This window comes from Alosa pseudoharengus, unplaced genomic scaffold (genome assembly GCF_046254945.1).
Source record: "Alosa pseudoharengus isolate Yale_2024_CS ecotype anadromous, Long Island Sound unplaced genomic scaffold, YU_APseudo_1.1 YU_APseudo_1.1_scf_11, whole genome shotgun sequence".
Classification (NCBI taxonomy): domain Eukaryota; kingdom Metazoa; phylum Chordata; class Actinopteri; order Clupeiformes; family Clupeidae; genus Alosa; species Alosa pseudoharengus.
The window spans coordinates 4714994-4734602 of record NW_027468576.1 but is presented as its reverse complement, the minus strand read 5'-3'; the positions used below and the strand labels follow the sequence as shown (position 1 = coordinate 4734602).

Sequence of the window (19609 nt, the reverse complement as noted above, 5' to 3'; positions counted from 1 at the left end):
CATGTACCGATACGAGAAAAGTATCACAAAACCTGACCTTTAAAAACGATACGATAACCCATTTTTTTAGGATGATTTTTTTTAATGATTTTAAATAACCCATTTTTTTCAGGATTTGTTTTTTTTTTTTCTCGTCATGTTTTTTTTAACCATAGGGCCTAGGATGGGCAAAATTTGTACGTTGGTCTTAAGGGGCCATGTCAACCTATCTCATATCCACTCATCCATACAGTCTGCATGAAATTTGTTGAGTAGGATCATCAAGTTTCGTGGAATTCTGTTCATGGTGCCGAATCGGCTTGTAGATGGCCGTACACAGTTTTCTGTGAATATCTCAAGAACTGTAGGGCCTAGGATGACCAAATTATTTTGGTATGTTGGTCTACAGAGGCCATGTCAACACATCCCATTACCACTCATTTTAGGTATAGCACCACCTAGTTAAAAATGAAAAGGCAAAAACAAAGCATTGTAATCACAGCTTTTTTTGGCTGACCAGTTCAAAACTGCACGAAATTTGAAGGATAGGATCATTATGACACCATCTGAATGCATGCCAAGTTTCGTGGAATTCCGTTCATGGGGGAGCCGTATCAGCTACACACACACACACACACACACACACACACACACACATGCATGCACACACACCAGGCTTGCGCAAAATTCCGAATTTTAGAATGGATCTCAATTCAATTCACAAATTGGAATTTGAATTGAATTGGCTCCACCCCACAGGAAGTTGAATTTGAATTGGAATTGGAATGACAGGAAGTGGAATTAAATTCATGGCAATTCAAAGCAATTCCACAGTCACACAACAGGAAGAATGTGTCACATGCATTGTTTTGGGAAAGTTACTTTGCACTGTAAAATCGAATAGCTATTCTTACTTAAAATGTTTAGTTAGTATAACACAGTTTTTGTCTTTTGTTGATTATGTTGATTTTGCTTTTTGAGATTACTTGGCTAAAATGAGTAATTTAATGTTGAGGTGGAAAAGTGAACATGATCATTTAAATCAAGTAAACTATACTTGAATTGCTTAAGTTTTGCTACACTGTGAAGTTAGTTAGTTAGTTAACCTTACTTAACCTGTTAGTTAATCTTAGTTTAAAAAAACATGCAAACCGATTGCCTTGAAATTACAGACTAATCTGGAAAAGGAATTCCAAGTTGTGCAAACAAATGCTTACTTTGTGTAGTACACTTACACTAATGAGAATTCCTATTGAACCTAACTTGGTCATTACAAGTAAAGTATATTGTGTGTTTATTAAACACAAGGTGTGCTAACTGATGTTACATTTCCCACAATGCATTTCCAGAATGCCACTGCCCTGGCCCACATATTTGTAAAGATATCACATATTAATCCTTACTGAAATTCAATCTTAAATTACAATAAAGTGACAGTTACACTAACGGTTGTATTTACTGTTGGTGTGTAATTTATGTGGCTGCATCGCACCATCAAGTAGATGACTATCCAAAACACTCTAATGCTGTGGGTAGACCATCAGCAACATGTTACATTTGTATATTGTTTTACTACACTCTGAAAGCACTGCACAATGAAGGGGAGACTTCACTATGTACCACCAATATGTGGCACACACCTGGGTTTGTCCAGCGGTACAGGGAACCCCCTCATCTTTTCACAGTGACTCAGGACTTTGTTTTACCACTGCATTCAAAGGCCTGATTTCTGCAGTTCAGTGCATCCATGATGTTGTGAAGGCATTGGGGTTGATATTAATATCCTGACCAGAGAGGAGAGTGCCATTTAATGGACAGCCACTAACACCACCATTTCTAGCAGCAATTAAGTTTGCAAGGAGATCACCCATAAAAATCCTAATCAAGCTCACATTTAGCCTCAGTAACTTAGCAGAGACAGAATACCGGTTTATAGCTACAGATCAGTGTCTGTCAGCACTAGTTCTACGCACAGGATTAGTCTGTTTTGGATAGTCATTGATGGGGTGATGTATCAATATAAATCACATATAAATTACACAACAACAGTATATATATAGCCTTTAGTGTCACTGTCACTTTGTTATTGTAACTTAAGATTGAATTTCAGTAAAGATTAATATGTGATCCCTTTAACAATATGTAGGCCAGGTCTGTGGCATTCTGGAAAAGCATTTTTGTCATATCAGTTAGCTGAATTGTGACATTAGTTAGCACAACTTTAATACACCTGTTTAATAAACATACAGTATACTTTACTTGTAATTGCAATGACCAAGTTAGTTGAAATAGCAATTCTGTATACTGTAAGTGCACTACACTAAGTGAGCGTTTGTTTGCACAACTTGACATTATAGACAAATCTGGAATGGGAATTGCAAGGACAATCAGTTTGCATGCTTTTAAAAACTAACAGGTTAGGTTATAAACTAATTTTACAGTGTAGCACAAACTTTAGCAATTCAAGTATAGTTTACTTGTTTGTGTACTTTTCTACCTCAAAATGAAGTAACACTCATTTTACGCAAGTAATCTCAACAAAAGACAAAACCTGAATTCTACTTACTAGAACATTTTAAGTAAGTAAAAATATTGTTTTACAGTGTGGACATGTAATTTGTTACTATTTTAAGTTACAAGTTGTGTGTTTTAATGCAATCATATCTGACATATACTGTGAAATTCATTGTTAAACACTACCCTTAAATTGTGTATATAAATTTCTTCGAATTTCATTGAATTTCAATTCTACTTCCTTTAATTCAAATTCGAATTGTAATTCTACATCCTGTTTTTGACCTTAATTCAAATTCAATTCAAATTCAAGAATTGAATTGGAATTTAGGAGTCATTCTCAATTCAATTCTGAATTGTGCACAAGCCTGACACACACACACATAAACACGCCTACATGCACGCACGCATAAAAACACACACGCATGCAGGCAAGCAGGCGCACGCACGCACACACACATACACACACACAGAAGCACACATATACACAAAAACAAACACACACTATGCACACACTCATTTACATACACAAAAGTAGAGGATGGAGTAGGAGATGGAGAGAAATTGACAAGAGTGATTTTATTTTTGTGGAGAGAATGTGCGGCTGGGCGGCGGTTATATTTTGTACGTCTCTGCATTTTTTTACATCTGTGTATTGGCAAAATAGTTCAGAAAATGTAGATTCCTTTTTTGTGGAAGGGTACCAATGAATTTGTTCACGTCTGTCCGCTAAGTGTTTACTACGTACCGTTAAGTTATTGCGGCATTATGATTTAGTAATAAAATGTCCTGCCTCAACAGACACGAGTGAGGAGTTCTGGTTGCTGGCAGAGCAGGATGACGGCTCCCTGGAGCAGATTAAGAAGAGGAGGGACCAGCTAAAGAAAGCAGAGCCAGTCAGGGCACGTCTAGATCGTCAGACACAAGCTTTCAGACCATCTCCTAATGCAACACACTTTGATCTCCCTTCGGATTTTTATAATCTAACAGCAGAGGAGCTTAAAAGGGAGCAACATCTTAAGTAAGCCTTAGTCTGTAGCTGGATGGATAGTTCCTTTCTGAATGGCATGACCACTCATTTCTTCATTTAAAATGATAAATGCACAAATATGAGATCTTGATCTTGATTATGTATGGTTGTAAATGTTTGTGTTTAGGAGCGAAATTGTGGAAAGGAATGCAATGTTGAGAACAAAAGCGATGCGTGAAAAGGAGGAACAGAGAGAAAGAAGGAAATACAACTATGCTCTGTTGAGAGTGAGGCTGCCAGATGGAATTCTCCTACAAGGTAACAATTCCAACTCAGAGGCAGTGGTCTATTGACGCACTACGCTGTATGTCACACACCAAATGTGAACTGTTAATTGGCTTATCTAGTAATTTCTGGTATTTCTTGATTACCTTTAAATATTTCAGACATTTTCACAGATGAGTTCACCACACAAATGTGAGACTGCCCTGTTCAAGTTAGAACACAGGAGGACAAGCAGTAACAAAACTTACAATTATCACAATAAAATGTTTAATTTCATATTATATTGATACTGATTGATAATTTAATGGTTAAAAGGTTGAATTTACCCATTTTATTTAGAATATAACCACCTTACTTTAAAGGTATCTAATGCAGATTAGGGTTATTGCTTTAAAAAGTGATGGGGCAAATACTGTAGCCAAGACCAGCAAGACTACAGAAAATTGTCAAGCTCTAGGAAGAAATGAAATAGCCAGAATAGCTGGAAAAGTTCAAATGCTTAAGATATGATACTGAGCCCTGGAGGTGACATGAAAAAAAAAAAACGAAGGTTAAAAAAAGGTATGTACTGGGGACAAGCACTGACTAGGTTTGCGAGATCTTGAGTTTGTTTTTGCGAGATCTTGACTTTCTTTTGCGAGATATTGAGTTTGTTTTGCGAGATCTCGAGTTTCTTTTGCGAGATATTGACTTTCTTTTGCGAGATCTCGAGTTTCTTTTGCGAGATCTTGAGTTTGTTTTGTGAGATCTCGCAAATCCATCAATGCATTTGAGAACCACTAGAAACGTTCCGTAGAGCTTTAGCCACTGAAATTAGGTTGCAGTTCCTTATTTTGCCAGCATGAGGCGAACAAGAGCAAAAATAACGGGCTGCACGCATAAATGCAGGCCAGGCTGCGATGTCCATTTCGGTGAAATCACTGAAAGAGATCTCAGAATTGATACCGCTTTCGTTACGTTTGTTAGTGATGGATCGACAAATAGCAACTTATTTTGAGATGGGGCTTAAATACAGCCTACATTAGGCTACATGTACATTGAGTTGTTAAGCTACATTATGTTAAATCAAAGATTAAAGTTAAGAGTAGGCCTAGGATATTTTCTTTGGTAGCAGTAGTGTAGCCAGAAATGTTCAAATGGGTGGCCATACAAGCATTAATCATAGGCATGTTATATTTATGACATAAAAGTTGAATTTATTGAACGCATTTGATCACAGCTGACAAATTACGCAGAAACATTTTCAACTGGAGCAAAACAATGCATGAATGTAGCTTTGGCAGGTCACATGAAACACAATTGAGACAATAGATTGACCATATTAGACAACTTCAAAGCCTTATACAAGGATACAAGGAAGTTTATTGTCACATGCATATAGTTACTGGATGTAAGAAATGCAGTGAAATTATGTCTGGTGTCAGCCTATTTGTGCATTTATGGGGGGGGTAAAAAGTGCAGTAGAAGAGTGGTTTAGTAGATTAAGTGGCAAGGGCTGCATAAGAAAGGTGGGGGAGGATTGGGATTGGGGGGGGGGGGGGGGGGGGCACCAACAAGGAGCACCCAAGAGCAACAGGGGCAAGGAAAAACTCCCTTACTAAGGAAGAAACCTTGGGCAGATCCACGGCTCAAGGGACTAACCCAACTGCCAGGGGTCTTGGTGTGTGTGTTGGGGGGATGACAAGGGAGATGGGATATGTGGGGAGAGGGCAGTGTGCAATATGTCATGAGACAAAGTGCTGTGTGTTGGGGGGGTGGGGCAGTGTGCTGTAAGTATGTTGGGGATGTATGTTGGAGAAGCTTTCTGATGAAATAATGTGCTGTGTATGTAGGGGAGAGGGGGGGGGGGGCAGTGTACTGCAAGTATGGTGAAGGGACTTACTATTGCAAGCAGAGTACTGTATGTATGATGTATGTGAGTGATGACAGTGAAGATGTGTGTGTGGGTGGGAGGGGAGTGGAGCAGTGACTGTGTGTGTGTGTGGGTAGGTGGGGGCAGTGTGCTGTAAGTATGTAGAGGATGTGTGTTGGAGAAGATCCTGAAGACAATGTGCTGTGTATGTGTGTGTGTGTGGGGGGGGGGGGGGCAGTGTGCAGCAAGTATGTAGAGGAGGCTTACTGTAGCAAGCAGTGTGCTGTATGTATGTGAGGTGATGACAGTGATGATGTAAGTGTGTGTGTTTTTTGTGTGTGTGTTGGGGATGGGGCTGGGGGGGGGCAGAAAGGCTAGGCAATCAAGGACATGGGTAGATAGATGGAGGAGAAATCAAAAATAATAAATAAAAAGTTATATGGAGATGTGCAAAAGTTGGAGAAAGTCAGCATAGGGAGAGGGATGTAAAAGTCATGTAGGTGTGTGTGTGTGTATGTGGGGGGTCATGAGTGCTGAGGAGTGAATGAGTGCAAAGTCAGTATAGTGTGAGTTCAGGGTTGGGAAATTTTTGAGAGTGCTGAGTAGTGAATGTGTGCAAAGTCAGTATAGTGTGAGTTCAGAGTTCGGATGGCCTGGGGATAAAAACTTCTCCTGAGTCTCTCAGTTCTGGCTTTGTGACTACATACTGTAGGCGTCTTCTTGATTTCAGCGGTAGGAATAATCCATTGTTAGGATGAGAAGAGTCCTTCAGAATCTTTTGGGCTCTTAGGGGTACTCTTCTGAAAAATAGATATCTTGTAGAGCAGGGAGTTGAGTTCTTATACTCATCTGCAAACTTGATGGAGGTATGACTACTGTTGGCTTTGCAGTCATGTGTGTAGATGTTGTACAGCAGTGGACTCAAAACACAGCCTTGGGGAGCACCAGTGCTGATGGTTAATGTGTCAGATGTCAGACCCCCCACTCTAACCACTTGTGAACAGTTGGTGAGAAAGTCAAATATCCAGTGACACAGGGTGGTGTTCAGTCCTAAGGCCTTCATCTTTGTGACCAAGGTGAGAGGTACTATCGTGTTGAATGCTGAACTAAAGTCAATGAACAGCATCCTCACATAATTCCCAGTTATGTTAAGGTGGTGTGCATGAGGTTTGAGATGGCATCCTCTGTAGACCTGTTGGCTCTGTAAGCAAATTGGAGGGGGTCGAAGGAGGCAGGGAGGGATGAGCAGATAATGTTTTTCACAAGCTTATCCTAGGCATGTTACATTCATGACATGAAAAGTGGAACTTATTGAACAAACATTTTAAACTTGCGCAAAACTGCATGAACCCAGCATCGGTGCGTCGCATAAATTAAAACACAAATTGAAGCAACAGCTTGACCATCGGACAATCCTACTGGAAAGCCTTTCCATAAGCATGCAACGTTTATGACATAAAAAGTGGAATACGAACGCATTTAGTCACACCTGACAATTACGGAGCTGCCGGCTGTTCGCAATTTGACTGATTTTTGAGCTCTCAGCGCAGTGTTGACTTTTTTTTAGATGGTGAATGTAAAAGAAGGAAAGCCCTCTAATTGGACGGGCAAAACTGACAAGTAGTCGGGCCTAGGCCCGTCTAGGCCCGGCCGTGGCTACGCGTATGCTTGGTAGGCTAAACTAGTGGAAAAATGTCTAAACAAATTTGGTAGCCAGAAAAAAAGAACATGAACAGAGGAGAGGAGAAAATACAAAAAAGGAGGGAGAGAACGCAAAGAAGGTAGGCCTATGGTTCTTGGCTTGACGTTCGGGCAGCAGACGAGTTCGAGGATACGGTAGGACAATGAGGACATTAATACAGTAGCCCGCTGTGGCATGGCCTCTTGCAATTGTATGGTTGATCTATCTTATTTTAACTAATTGATCTGAATTGGTTGATGTTTCAACCTACTCACAGGTGAACCTGTGCTCACCTGTGCTGCGTGCATATACCTAGGCGATATGGCTGTCGCGGTCGTGGGCGCGCGTGCATGTTGCTCCCCGGCACAGAATAACATAGGACCGGCTCTGTCTAAAATCAAAAGACTATATCACTGTGCGTGTGTAGTAACGTTAACTTCTGGTCTTGACTCACTGCAGAATGCAGCAGCTTGTTCACTGCACTGGAGAATCCAGCTAAACAAGATCTCGCAAAAACAAACTGAAGATCTCGCAAACCTAGTCAGTGTTTGTCCCCAGTACATACCTTTTCTCAGTTTTTTTTTTTTTTTTTTTTTTTACCTTCATTTTTTTTTTATGTCACCTCCCGGGCTCCGTAATATGAAAATGTGGATGGACTTAATTGATTCTTGATTGATTGATCAATTTTTGATGGATTGATTGATTGATTCTCATCGTATGAATCCCGCCCCATACCGGATAGGCTTTTATGATTGGATCTAGTTTGAAGGCTAGAAAATATCAAACTAAACTTTCATATGTTAACTATCAAATATTTTATTGTTCAAATTCTTATTGCTATTGATGAATTGTTTCGTGGTACATATCGCTATTGTTTCAATGCCAAGGTCTAGTTTAGTTTCAATTCAACTTATACTTGGCAATTAATAATCATTAGATCCATCATCTGATGGCATTTTTGTGTTGGTGTGTGTGTTTGACACAAACAGGGAGAGAGACAAAGAGACCTAATGTTATGTTTACAGTAACCAGGGCTTATTCTTGACAGTCTTTTTCAAATACTTTTCATAAATAAAGTAGCTCTTCCCTTGTCCATGTCCTCTTTCAAACAAACATAATCAACTAAACTAGCATCTCATCTTCCTATCAAAGCTATACAATGGACAGTCCCAGGATTTTATTTAAACACATGTTCCTACTATTAGGATTAAGCATTGATGAAAGTGCAGAGAAAATGATCATCATTTTGGAAAAAGTGTAGAAATGGTGTTGTGAATATATACAAGACATTTTGGTAACATTTCTATTATATTTTTAGGTACTTTCTTGGCCCGAGAAAGGGTTTCTGCACTTTACCAGTTTGTGCGGGAGTCGTTGGTTGATGACTGGCAGCCATTTGAGCTGATGGCTCCAGGAGGACGGAAACTTAATGAAGATGAGGACATAGCACTCAATGAGTGTAGTTTGGTAAGAAAACAAAGCATTCATACAACATTGGAACATTGATCAATGCTCATGCTAAGAAGTCATTCAGTGAGGGGGAATTTGTGATGTGCCTCAGTGTTGCCACACTCACTGAGGAAAATAAACATTTGTAGCATCTGCCAAGTGTCCTGCTTTAAATAAAAAAGACAAGAGCTATTTAAACTGTAACACTATGGCCTGTATTTTGGGTCACCAGCGCATGGCGTAAAGTTCGTTTTTCACCCAGGCAAAGTTGAATTCGGTGTTTTGCACGTTTATTTTTTAAGCATTGCGCCCAGGGGTGTGGCAATTAACAACCTAGGGAGGGGCCTAGAGCGTTGTTTAAAAATCGCTATCATACACCACCTAAACCTGGTCAGAAGTCAATGGCGAGTTGTTCATATGCTATTTTAAAGGAACACGCCACCCAATGTCAGTAGTAATATATGTTCTTACCTTAACTTTCACGAGTTGAGTCATACCTCTCCCGTGTCGGTACGTGCACTCCAACGCTCTGGTGCGCGGCTGGACTGTGTTAGCATGTTGCTATGCTAGCGGGCTTTGACGGTAACTAAGCATAGAAGTAGTCAGAAACATCCACGTTTTCCCGACTTAAATATAGTTGCACTAGTAGTTGATAGAAATTCTACGGCCACGCAACATGAAACGTGGCGATTTTCCAAGCGAATAAACCGGAGAACTACAATGTGTGGCGCAATAGCACTTGGGAGTACTTCGACCTAGCGTAGTAGTATTGTTAACACCTAATTGTAGATCCTATCCACCATAGAGTTTATAGAATCCATGCTGGATCGACCCTCAGCCTCTCCCTCCCCTCTGAGCGAGAGAGAGGCACACACACTAGAGATGCGCTGATGGGCTATTATTTCAACCATAACTGCATAGCAAAACTTATCATCCATCAGCACCAAAGTTTTTTGACCAATTTTCAAAACTGCACCCGCCCACCATCCGCTGGTTGTTTTAATGTAGGCTATATGGGTGATGCAGCGCTGCTGACGTGAGGCTAGAAAGCCCTTGCCTGTTCTAGAAAGACTGATCTAATGCAGCAAATATATTAAAAGGCTAAAGTCGTACATTGGCTATGTTGTAGCCTATCCCCAGAATATCAGCAGCAAACTCAGTCTCTGTCTCGCAAAACAGTCTCCAAATAAAACGCACATCGGCCTGTTGCCTATTCTGCCAACTTGTGACAATATATCGTCCAAAATGCTTGATTGCATTGCATTCTCCACATTTTTAGCTACATTTTCATGTACCACATCAGCATTTTTGTTCAGTTCAGCATCTTTTGTAAATTGCTTTACAATTACCGTCGGGCCTATAGGCCTATTGCCTGCTTGCCTCAGCTTCGGTCACGTCCTTTTACAATTTTATCATTGTAATAAAAAACGCAATTTGCCACATAATTTCAACATGCTCCTGGCCTACTAATTAATGCCTATTGTACTTTATTTTTTGCAAAAAGAAAGAAATCCTTGATAAAATAACAAGTCATTCACATTATAGGCTACTTTACACACTGTTATGTCAGGGTGACTGACAAGCCTGTTCTGAAGACTCCCATTCATTTTGACTGCACGAGCGCGTCTTTTTCAGACAGACAGCATTTTATAGCAGGCCATCGGACAAATATGACGCCTCGATATTAAAGAAACTCCAACTCCATTCATTCTGAAAGTCCACCGCACAACGTTGTTCACATTTTTAGTAACAACCGCCAAACTTGCTTGCTTGCCTTACACATCTCAGTTTTCCGACTATTTTTCGTACCTTCTTTTCCGCTGGATGTTATTGAGTTTGTAGAAGTTTTAGCTCTTACGTTCTGAACATCTCGCACTGCCATCGCCCGATGTCATTTCTGAGTCATATCACTCTCTGTTTCTCTTTTAAATGCCTATTCCCTGAATGGTAGGCTACAATTATGTGTTTTATATAGGCCTATAGGCTAATATCGAAACAAAATAACCCAGGCAGTCTCATCTAGGATATAACACAGGTTGAAGTCAACGTCAAGTTGGTTCTATTTAGGGAGGTGAATGTGTGTAAACATCTGTAGATGACTCAGAAATGACATCGGAAGACAAGGAGTGAATAGTGGCAAGAGGCAAGCCGAAGGCTGCTGACAAGGGCCCGACGCTATTGTAAAGCAATTTACAAAAGATTCACTGAACAAAAATGCTGATGTGGTACATGAAAATGTAGCTAAAAATGTGGAGAATGCAATGCAATCAAGCATTTTGGACGATATATTGTCACAAGCTGGCAGAATAGGCAACAGTCATATTGGCAGGTGCACACACCATCCTTCTATCATTCATGAACGCACACCAGCGCACGTCCATGCAAAGCATTACAAATTGCACGATTACAATGGGAAACATAATTAGAACAAAGATATTACGAAATACTGTACATCTCATAATGAGTAGTTATTCACCATCATTTGGTAATGACGGTTAAAAGTGATTAGAGGAGAGGTGAGAGACACGTATGGAGCACAGCTGAAGACGCACTGTCACGAGATATAAGCAACTCCTCTGCCGGATAAATGTTGTTTTATTCAGTCATTTGAGCAATATTAGGGTAAGTGTTGCCTTTTTCCAGCCTATGTTTTCGGTGGTAACCCATTGTCAGTCAATAGTGAAAGGAACTGCATATAACTGTCTTGTCGTTGACTGACTCCTTGGTGAAGTTAGTTTCACTTTGCCAATGAGTTCAAATAGACGAGTGCAAATGCGTGAAGGCTATGCTAGGTTTTAGTAAAGCATGGTTTAAGAATGACTATTCTATACGGTCTTGCAGGCAGCCTCCTTCAAATGCGCCTTTGAATGCCAAAATACCGATGCATTTATTTGACATATCGCGCGTTGCACCGTTAAAGGGAATGACGGATGTCATTCTCATTGGTTTAAATGATGTTACGCCCCAAACACACCCATATGACTGATTAAAAGACCTAGGAACACCTTGTTACGCCATGCGCTCCACTTTTGATAGCGAAACCCCTCCCAATGTGAACTGGACATCCTACTAAATTTGAATAGACTTTTGACGAGTGACGATGCACTTTAGAATGTCATGATAGGGCCCTATGTCTCATTAGGCCTATAGCCTAAGTTGCTGTTGTAGTGTGGGGATGTTTTTAGGGCCCGAGCACAGGAGGTGCAAAAGCTCTATTGTTTCTGTGAAGATTATTCGCCTTATTCACCCGGCGGCCGGAACGAGGCTACAGGGTACACTTGCCATTACACTTTAGTCCAGCAGATGGTGGTAATGCACTCCATTTGCAAACTGCCAAAAAAACTCACTGAAGAAGAAGGTTACTCCAAAGATTGTTAAGGCTTAGCAAGAAAGTTTGTCGTAGTTCATGTCTATGGGCGCGAAATGGGGATCAAGTTCTGTCTGCATAAAGAGGCGTGTCATTGACGTATTGATGAGCGTACGTAGCAACCGGCCAACGGCAGCAGAATAAATAACAGGCGCACACCTGATATAAGATTGATTTTATCCAAACTCAAAAATGAGTAGGTACAGACACCATAGGTCCCAAATAAGTGCCTGATCTCACAAAAAAAAAATCAGGCAAACTTCCCCACCATTTTCAAAAAATTCAAAAGTGAAACTAATTTATCTCCTCCTAGACTGTTAATCCGATTGCTACGAAATTTGGTACACATCGCCATCCGGCCAAGCCTAACAGGCTTTTGATTCATTGCTCCATTTCAAAGTTACGTATCAATCCACTTTTGGGGCGTGGCCTATAATGTTTCTATTGCCAATATCAAGGGTTCACAAACATTTCAGCTCGCGACCCTGAAAATAATGGTGCCAGTGACTTGCGACCCCCACTATCCCTGGAGGTGGTAGAAGTATACAAATGTTGGGTGCAACAGCGTATACACACTAATAGCCCTATCGAAACACATGAATAATACCACAAAAGAACATAACAGCCTAACAACCATATTATTTATAATTTAACAACCATACTGAACCATGATGAAACTCATGCTGTTGCTACTGTCGTTAATCTGTTGTAATCACATCAGGAGTCACTAGGGGCAAAGAAAATCGAAAGGCTTTTAAATTAAATGTTAACTACTATTTTTATGTTTTGTTACAATTATGGCTAAAATATGCTGTTTCTAATAGTTTTTTTTTAAATATTATTTCTGAAAATCATCTTGTGACCCCCACTTTGGGAAACACTGGCCTATATCGTATCTTGTAAAGGTCCAATACTATTCAAACTTAGTACACACAATCAATACGATATTCGTTGGACACACACCGAATTTTGTGAAATCTGTCCATAGGGTGCACTGTCAACATGTCAAAAAGGACCAATCCAAACTTGGTACATACAATCAATACGACATTCTTTGGATGCACACTGAATTTCCTGACATTCCGTCCATAGTGGGCACTACAGTTGCCACAGCAAAACTGCAGCCATAATCGTAATAGGTACAGACACAAAATTTGATGCATGATCTCCCATGATCTCAGTAACGTGCATCATTGCTCATTGCTCATCAATTCCATTGTGCTCTTGCGAGAACTTTGGATTTCCAGGGTACGGATCCATATGGAATTTGACACATTCTTCTTTCCTCGTTTCTTCAGAGCTCCTGCATCCAATGAACCCAGCCACACCAATTTCCGACATGCACATTTTCCTGCCTTTTCAAAAAACTCATAATTCAAATAATTCTAGTCAAAACACATTAGTCTTTTTTTTAATAATTTATTTCTGATTACCATTTCAGTCAAATAGTCTTTCACACATCTTAAATGTTCCCTAATATTTTATGTCCACAGGGCTTCTCTTCAGTTATAATTACTTATTCTGACTTTCTGTCAGTCAGTACATTTACATGCACAGTTAAGTCAAGCTACCGTTATAGCTCGGCTAGGGGATTTGACTGGACCATTGTCATTATCTCCGTTTACATGATGAAAGAAAACCCCTTCTGTAGACCTACGTAAGAATGTTTTACTCTACGCTACGCTAGATGGCAATATGCGCTCAAACGCCACACATTCCCCAAACTTTCACCAGTGTAACTAGTTAAATAGTTGACATTACTTGCCGAACATTTTCGTATGGACATTTTGGGGGCATGAGAGAAGCTGCAACCGCAACGTATGAGTATGTTGCATTGTGGCATGAGACTTAGGTAGTTAGCTTGCTAACTCTGGCAGAAATCTCTGGTGTTCTTGCTCCATGTAGTTTCATGTTGCAGCCACAGGGTTGCAACAACAGCGCATAGCCTAGCCTACATGAAAGCTGCTACACATGAACAGAATATTTTGAAAGCGTAAAAGCTAGATATTCTGTTTTCTCATTTTGTAGACAAAAATGGACAGAGATTTTGTCTTAGTTTTTATTTCATGCAAAACATTTTAGTCTAGTCTTTTTTCGTCAAAAATAATGCATGTTAATATAGTCTTAGTCAGTGTTTCAGGACATTTCTGCAGTCTCGTAATCGTCTTATCTTAAGTCATGGAAAAAAAGGTTGTTGACGAGCATTGACGAGGTTGGTCTGACAAAATTAACACTAGTGCCCCCTTATGTCACGGAGTCTTGTGCTTGGCCTATAGTTTCAGCTACACACACCACATTTGGTAAATGTTTGTAACTCCAAGAGAAACAACTTTTTTATGAACACTGCATTAGCCACGCCCAACAGGAAGTGAGGTGTATAAAATGTTGTGCGTTGACAAATGATCAATTATGGCTCACTTCTAGAGGTCTAGAATGCAGGATTCTGCTAGCAAATCAGAATGGAGGATTCCGCCACCCAATCAAAATGCAGGATTCCAACAGCCAATCAGAATCCAGGATTCCATCAGCCAATCAAAATGCAAGATTCCACCAGCCAATCAGGATCCCATTGACCCTTGACAGGCTTCATTAAATTCCTTGGCTCATACATCAACAACAATTTGAAGTACCAATTTGGCCACTTTGAGGTGCATCATTGCAGCGTTCATCACATATTTTTGGTGTAGTGCCACATACAGTCAGTGTCAAGTGTCACATCCAACAAGAAGTACATAAAACTAGCAAAAAAAAATTGCCGCACATCAGATGTTTGGAACCGTAGGTGCTCAGGCCCGTCATCGCCGCTTGTTGCGCTTTTTTTTTTTTTGCCTCTTCATTCTGGTCTGGCTAGCCACCCCTGGATTCACATGGAATGCTGCCACCAAATTTGTGTTTTTGCCACTCAGTGATAGTAATCAAGATGGCTTATGCTGTGTGCATAGCAAACATTTATATCATATTTACTTGCCATGAAAGTAAATTACACATTCAAAATCAGACATTTGTTGTGGTTTGGCAGTCATCCTTTTTGCAAGCACTTGAATCAGAATAACATGCTAGCTGTCGAAGCCAGTAGGCATAACATTAGCTAACCCTCCAGCTAAACTGCTGACTTCTTCAATTACTTGGCTTCTGAATGTAAACTGAGCAATCAGCAACTTTTCACAATCAGACATTTGTCATTGTTTGTAGGCTCACTCTATGCACATCGATAGCTGGCTAACTCCACCAAGAGCCTACTAGTGGTGGGAGGGTTCAGTGTTCCTACCCACTACAACAACTTGCTTAGTTTAAAGGTGCTCTAAGCGATGCTGGGTAACGTCACTTCTGTTGACATTCAAACAAAACAGAGAGCTAGCTCGCTACTTCCTCCCCGTCTCTCCCATGCAATTGAAACTCCTAAACAAGCATCTCGTCTGTGATTTGGTGGAACAGTTTGTTTTTGGGCAGGTTTGCTCGGGTTGTTTTTGTTGCCGTTTTTGGAGCCTGAGCTGTCCAGAGATAGCGTTTTTTTACAGTGTATTCAGGACACAGGCAGCTAGCGGATGGTGAGGTGATGTTTGCTATGTGACAGGCTGGTGCCGTCTGTTGTTGTCCGTCGGTGCAGCAAAAGTTTAACTTTTGCGCGAGCGAGCGACGGACGACGTAAGCCCGCAACTGTGGGCAACTGTGTGTGGGAGCCGTTAGACACCTTTAAATTACAAACTATGCAACCTGCTCAGAGTGCAGCAGAAGTGTCGTTTACCCTATTAACTTATTGAGTGCCAAAAACGTAATATTAAGTTTTTCCTTCCCATGCGTTGAGTGCCAAAAACGTAATATTACGTTTTTAGCTTTTTTTTTTTTAAACACACCTTATATGTGATTTTGGGAACTCTGTGATGAATGGAAATGAAATATGACGATCGAAAACGGTCGGTTGCTGCTTTGGGTCAAATCAGTGACGCATGCACGTCAGCTCAAAACCAGGCCATTTTCGTGGGTCTATCGCTAGGTGGCAGTGTCGCCAGGTCACTTCCCGGAAACTTTACAGGCAACACTTCATATTTAATGAAAGACGTTATATCTCCATTTCTAGACAAAAAAAACAGCGATTTTGATGAAAACTAGCCACTGTTTAGCTTGCGTTTTCTCAGGAACAGAAGCGTGTAGAAATACACAGTTTGCACCCAATGAGATTTTAAAGTCTCACCTTTTAAACAAGCCATTGTATGTGTTCATAGCTATAACACAGAATATGCTGTGGCTGTACAAAAATCATCAACAATGGTCTAGATTGCTGGCACTCTAGGACAAAGCTTCCGAAAACAGCTTGGCATTAAATAATTAAGAGTTTATGTTCCGTTTATGTTTATTTACCGCTCCATCCGGCATTTTTTGTCTTTTTGTTATCTGTAGTGTTTATGTAATCTCGGCTTCATTGAAAATGAGGGCTTCCCTCAATGACCCTCCGAGAATAAATAAAGGTTGAAAGGTTGAATGAATTAATGAATGAATGTGCCATCAAAAAGTGATTTTGAAAATGTTATTTTAAGGTAAAGGGAAAAAAAAATTCTTTAGAGCTGCTTTAATGTATTGTTCTAAGTAAACATCTGTCATTATTTGTTGCTTTCTCAGGTTCCTGCTGCTGTGGTGACATTTTCATGGGATGAGGCAGTGTTGGCAGACATTGCAGCTGCTGGAAAACAAAAAATGTCTGTGTTAAAGCCAGATCTGCTCGGAACTATTAAGACCCTCAGCTGAATCAATTGTCATCATAAGTCTCCTGTCCTTTTACTCACAACTTACACCCTGAATTGTCCAATCATTAATTTCAGTGCTGTGTGGCTTTGGAAGGATTGCTTATATGACGACAGAAGTCCCAAGTGTCATGCAGTGTTGCACTTCTAATAAAGTTGTTGTCAGCCATAACATGGTTATAAGGAAAGGAGAATGTTTGGGCCAAGACAGTATAGAAAATGAATAGCAGAGATACACAAACTGAAGACAGCCTTTTAACACACAAAATGTAGTGCTTTCAAAAGGTATTACTTCTCAGTCCAACACTGAAATGCTGTTTATGAACACCACAAGGGTAGGGACAATTCCCCTCCCCAAATGAAGTTATGGACAAGAACTTAACTGATGTATGACTTACAGACTACTGAAGGGACACCTTGGGGCAATTGCTCTGTTGCTAACTTGCTAATGTCACATGATTTCTTCTTATTCCCCATTGCGGAAAAATTTCAGAAAAATCAGATCGGTTTTATCCCAGAAATAGACCAATACACAATTGGCAAGCTTTTATTGCCTAGCATTTTTTTGAATGTGTGAATTAAACAGAATGGACACCTGCAGGAACTGCTTTGGAGGCTAAGGTAGACTGTGAAGTATCGGTCATAAGAGACGTAGATTGCAAATATCCCCACTATAGGCTACTGTAGCATCTATCATGCAGATACGTATTTCTGGTTTCCATGCAGTTTAACTAGGAATCAGCTGATCCTGTGTGACTTGAGTATCTGTTATACTGTAAAAAAAGGAAATAAGGAAAGGCAAATAAGGAATGCAAAGGCACAAAATATGTTTAATGAAGGAATTATTGAAAATTGCAAAAGTCCAGAGAACATTAACCCAACTGCAGAATATCAACCTCAGTTGTCCCTTGCTTTTAAATAATGCTTTATTCAAAATCTGCAAGACTTATCTGTAATCATGGACAGTTCTTTAAATACAAGATTTTTTTGTTGTTGGACGGCAATGTAATAGCCCACCTGTAACCATTTGTATTAAAATATACATTATAGGGGTTTGGAAATTGTACACAAATGACCTGGCCTGTGAAATGTTCTGTCAAGGAAAGACAAAATCGCTGATATAAACAAAACTGAGCCAAAGGCGGCAATAATGCGGGGGGAAAACATACAAAAATTACAAAAGGATGATATATTCTCAGTTAAAGTATAGTAGTTATGTTTAATTACACACACTAACATGCATAGACATGTCCATGTTAAAACAAGGCAAACATCTGGTGTTGAAAAGTCTACTGCTTAATATTACAGACCCCACCTGCAAGCTAACATTATGCTTCTCAGACAACAGCTTAAGCCCTGCTGATTGTTTATACTGATGTATTTTCACCATAAACAACTTCATCAATTATACCCAAATTCTTTCAATATTATGAATACCCTACATAGACCTGCACCAGTTTTACTGTGGTCCTACTTGTTTGTAGCCTCATGGGCAAGGTAATAGAACAGCAGTAGAAGTGTTGACTTCCACTTGTTCCAGTTTGTCTGGCTTAGGTGAGCTTGAGCTGCCATTCTGTGTCAGGAATCCTGTGAATAAAATGTACACAATTAAGCACGGTGGGGGGTGGGGGGGGGCAGGTTACATTTATTCCACACAAGATACAAGCAGTCAGACTTGACCATGAAAACCAATTTAATTGGAATTACTATATGAGGAATGTCATCTGTATAATTTGGGGCAAAACTCCACAATATACACATTCTCTTTTTCTCCACAATATACACACTTTTTTACTTTGTAAGCTGCATGATAACGTTTGGAGATGAGGTATCAAGTGATTTATTGAGAAGGTATTTCAAATGCATTGTAAAACATAAAAGGTGTCCTGAATCCGATCCTCTATTTTTAACCTATTTTTATATGTAACAATATAATACAGGCAAAAGGAGTAACAATAACAATGTGATTGCTCTTGATAATATAGGGCAGAACTATGAATGCCAGATCTGCAGAAGATGTTTAGTGTTGAGACTTCTCCCTTAATTTTTTCATCAGTGGCCTGTCTCCCAGAATATCACTGGCTATATGTAGTACAGATTAGCCATCTAAATGAGTAAATACTCCTACGATTTCAGTTAATGTAATTTCTTCATATTGTATTTATCTTGTTGACTGTCTAAAAAACCTTTAAATAACTTTATTTTCTCAGCGGAAAGTATAAACCGCCAATAAATGTAGCCTGTTTTAAAGTATTGGAATTATGGAATTTTCTTCATCATATAATGCAAAGTACTATTGAAAGTAGGGCTGGGACGGTATGGGTGGATTTGCGGTATACCGGTTGCGGTTACCGTCCCAGCCGTAATTGAAAGTAATGCTCAGGCTGTAACGATACAAACCGAATTGTGAGTTTGGTTTATCACGATTTTTGACGATACATACCTTGATTTTTTTTGTGTGTGTAATGTCTAAACAAGTAAATAACCATAATTAATTGTTAAACATTGGTTCTCTGGTTCTCCCCCATCACACCAAAGATGTTCAGTTCATAGAGCAGTAAGTAAACCAGAAAAGAATCAACTTAAAAATGAACCGATAACCAAAATAGTTGCTGATTAATTTAGTGGGGGACAACTAATTGATTAATTGTTGCAGCCCTAGCTCAGACATTTTGATCCTCAAGTCTTTAGGTTCTAAGACCTAAGGGTCGACATGTTAGACGGGAATCACACTGGAAATAACGAAGTGGCCGTGGTAATCGTAACACAACGC

General features: G+C 39.9%; 2 protein-coding genes across 2 annotated transcripts in view; one reads left to right on the top strand and one right to left on the bottom strand.

The window, feature by feature from the left end:
• ubxn6 (UBX domain protein 6) overlaps positions 1–19089 on the top strand; it is a 39623-nt gene extending 20534 nt beyond the window's left edge. The window contains exons 8-11 of the mRNA XM_076277787.1: positions 3295–3514; positions 3651–3781; positions 8600–8748; positions 16715–19089. Coding sequence (XP_076133902.1) covers positions 3295–3514; positions 3651–3781; positions 8600–8748; positions 16715–16840 — 626 coding nt within the window. The 3' untranslated portion in view covers positions 16841–19089. The remainder of the gene's footprint in view (positions 1–3294; positions 3515–3650; positions 3782–8599; positions 8749–16714) is intronic.
• chaf1a (chromatin assembly factor 1, subunit A (p150)) overlaps positions 18302–19609 on the bottom strand; it is a 64235-nt gene continuing 62927 nt past the window's right edge. The window contains exon 16 of the mRNA XM_076277786.1: positions 18302–18423. Within this exon, the coding sequence (XP_076133901.1) occupies positions 18323–18423 (101 nt within the window). The 3' untranslated portion in view covers positions 18302–18322. The remainder of the gene's footprint in view (positions 18424–19609) is intronic.